This window comes from Atta cephalotes (assembly GCF_000143395.1).
Source record: "Atta cephalotes unplaced genomic scaffold scaffold00005, whole genome shotgun sequence".
Lineage (NCBI taxonomy): Eukaryota > Metazoa > Arthropoda > Insecta > Hymenoptera > Formicidae > Atta > Atta cephalotes.
In genome coordinates this window covers 7,050,263-7,053,435 of record NW_012130069.1, presented here as the reverse complement: position 1 = coordinate 7,053,435, position 3,173 = coordinate 7,050,263, and the positions used below count along the sequence as shown (strand labels likewise).

The 3,173-nt window shown below is 29.3% G+C and overlaps 1 protein-coding gene across 1 annotated transcript in view; it reads left to right on the top strand.

Moving 5' to 3' along the window:
* The window catches only part of LOC105626627 (ras-related protein Rab-37), a 77,804-nt gene that overhangs the window by 73,555 nt on the left and 1,076 nt on the right, over positions 1-3,173 (top strand). Inside the window, exon 4 of the mRNA XM_012207920.1 lies at positions 797-905. Within this exon, the coding sequence (XP_012063310.1) occupies positions 797-905 (109 nt within the window). The remainder of the gene's footprint in view (positions 1-796; positions 906-3,173) is intronic.

The window sequence follows — 3,173 nt, the reverse complement described above, 5'->3', positions numbered from 1 at the left end:
TTTACTTTCTTCTCTCTCTCTCTCTCTCTCTCTCTCTCTCTTTCTGGAAATTGTGGCTACTACTGTTTAATGGATGGTTAACTATTGGTGAATTCATTCGCACTACTGAATCAATACATGTTAAAGGCTATTTTATATAAATTATCTAAATGCATTGATGTAATATAATCAATTTCGACAATGAAATTATATATATTTCATTAAATAATGTGCATCAGTATTATCGGGTGTTTAATTGTTTAACATATTTATGTGCTTTTAACTTTGTTAACTTTATGTATAATAGCTTTTAGTATGTAAGTATGTGCACTAATTTGTAATGCAAGCAACTGAATTCACTATGTAGACATATATTATCTGTTTTTATATATCTTCTAAAATATTAGTTTGATCGGAATGAAAATTTGAGATTAACATTACAAGGACGGATGAGCAAGTAAGAATGGAATAAGAATGAAACGATTACCTGAACAATCGTTGCTCAATGCAGGTGATGTTACTCGGTGACAGCGGCGTTGGAAAAACTTGTCTTCTGACACGTTTCCGTGACGGTCGCTTCTTGTCGGGAAACTATATAACGACTGTCGGCATTGATTTTAGGGTGAGACTTTAGAGATATTTCATTTTACATTTACCTTGTATGCGATTAACAAAGAATGTTAATGAACTTTTAATTAATGATTCTTTATACAACGAAGTGTTACTCACATTGGACGACGATATCTTCGTGATTTATTAAAACTTAGTCCTCGTAGGACTACAGAAATTCAAAGAAGTACCTTTTCTGCCTTTGCAGAACAAAGTTGTCACCGTCGACGACACGCCGATCAAGCTGCAGATATGGGACACAGCCGGCCAGGAAAGGTTCCGAAGCGTGACGCATGCTTATTACCGAGACGCACATGGTAAATTCTTTTCTTTTACGTAACAATTCTGTTTTCAATAAAGATCGAAACAATATTCAGTACAAGTTAATAGTTCGAGAAATTGAAATTAATAACATTTAAAGGAATTAATTTGTATAATAAATTAAATACAAATATTTTCAATTTTAAAAAATGATTGCTAATATTGTGCAAGCATGAATTATGCTAAAATTTGATTGTTTTCTAATATGTATGTAGATATACATATATATTTATAATAAATATATATATATATATATATATATATATATATATATATTGTTCATTTGCTACAACAATAAATAACTTGAAAATTGACATTTTTAAATTCATTACAAAAAAAAGTATGAAAATATAGAGAAAAAAAGGAAAAAAAGATATTTTAAAAGAACATACTTTTATTTCTCTAAATTTAGTAGTTATGTACCAAAATTATATATTAAAATTAATATTCAAGATTTTAATGATTTAAAACTCATTTTCAGGAAACCTTTGTTTTCTGAATTGTGTCATTATTGTAATAAATGAGCGTGTATATATATATATACATACACATACATAACATCTCCAAATTAGTTACCAGATTGATATAAAATTGACGCGATGATATTCTTAATTAGAAACATGTTTGTCACAGCTTTGCGACATTGATAAATACGATATCGTTAACAAAGATTTTCCACGTATTTCGCAATGTCTCGTAACAATTTAATTATCGGGTTGTAAATGCCACCGGTCTCGAAGCTGTGCATATGTTTTACTAGCTCCTCGTTTTACACAGCGGAAATTAATGAGAAACATCTCTCTTGGCGAGAGATATGACGCTTTGGAGCGTCAGATGTTTAATGCGCGCTTGGTTTAATAGGGGAGCTTTTCTCTTACAATTACGAAATATGAAATTTTCCGAATATTATTATTGATTATCCATTATGCAAGGAGTTTCAGATTCTAAATTTTTCTTAATTTGCAAATCCATTGATTTAAAATTGACTTTTCCATAATAAGAAAATGATTTGATCCTGTTTTTTTTTAAATATGTTTAATTTTAAATAAACTTTCAACCATTTGAATTATTATTGTTATTTAATTTCATGTGTAATTAATTAATGTTATTAATTAATGTCTATTAATTTTCGGAATTAATTTTGGAATTAATTTTCGAGTGTTTAAAAATGTTAAAATTGTATATGAAGAGTGTAAAAATTAATATATAACTTCGTGCTTTAGAATTTGAGTTTTTTTTTAAATATATTCTTTCCTGTTTTTCAAGGATCTATCTATACAAGATTGGTTTTGGGACTGGGAATTAGAGACGTTTTCTGCATATAACAATGAACTTTCCAATGTACGGCGTAGAACAAAAGCATTACATTGGTGCGTCTCGGGGGAAATCTTAATTGCTCGTCCCGACTTTGTTGTTCACACGAACCGAGACGACGAATCTGGTCCGTTTTCGGGTTTAGTATAATCAATTTGGGACGTTACCACTATCACTTACGGCGAACTCAACTTTACATGCATGAACCATTCGTAACTTGCTAATTCGAATCCTAGCCTGTTCTCGATTTTGTTACTCCGCCGATTTTGGCCAGGTGCCAGATTCGATTTACTTATACAGATAACGGAAAAATAATACAGAGTCTGAAGGAGAAATCTCATTGTTTATCCGTCTGAGTTTTGAAGTTGTTATGACAATAACTGCTGCGTCGCACCTCAACTTCGAAAGTAATCCTTCCAGTTGAGTGAATTCGATAATAATTAGACACTCATTTAGAAGATTAAATCATTGAAATCACGCGGAATCGAAACGTCCAAAGTTCGAAAGTCAATTGATTTTGTAATTCGTAAAACGTTTTAAATAACTATATTAGTTTAAAATAATTAAATATAAAATAATTAAAAAATAATTAAATAGTCAATATATCTAAAGATTTTAAATGTAATGTTAACAGAGTACGACAAAGATCGATTTTTCCTCTCATGAAAAAATTAAAGAGATTCTGGAAGTAGATGTAAAAGAAATACTCATCTTGGCGTTTTATCAGATCAAGTCATTAACGTTTTTTATGCAGCTATTTATCCTTTGCTTCATATTGGCTTTTTACAATTGTTTTAAATTATATAATAATTTTTTAAAATAAATAACATAAATAAATTTACGTTTTTGCATGTGAAATTATGCGATGAGAAAATTTGAAAATATATGAAAAAAAATAATTCTTAGTTTTTTTTTATTCAAACTACGTCGCATAATTTTACTATGGCAAA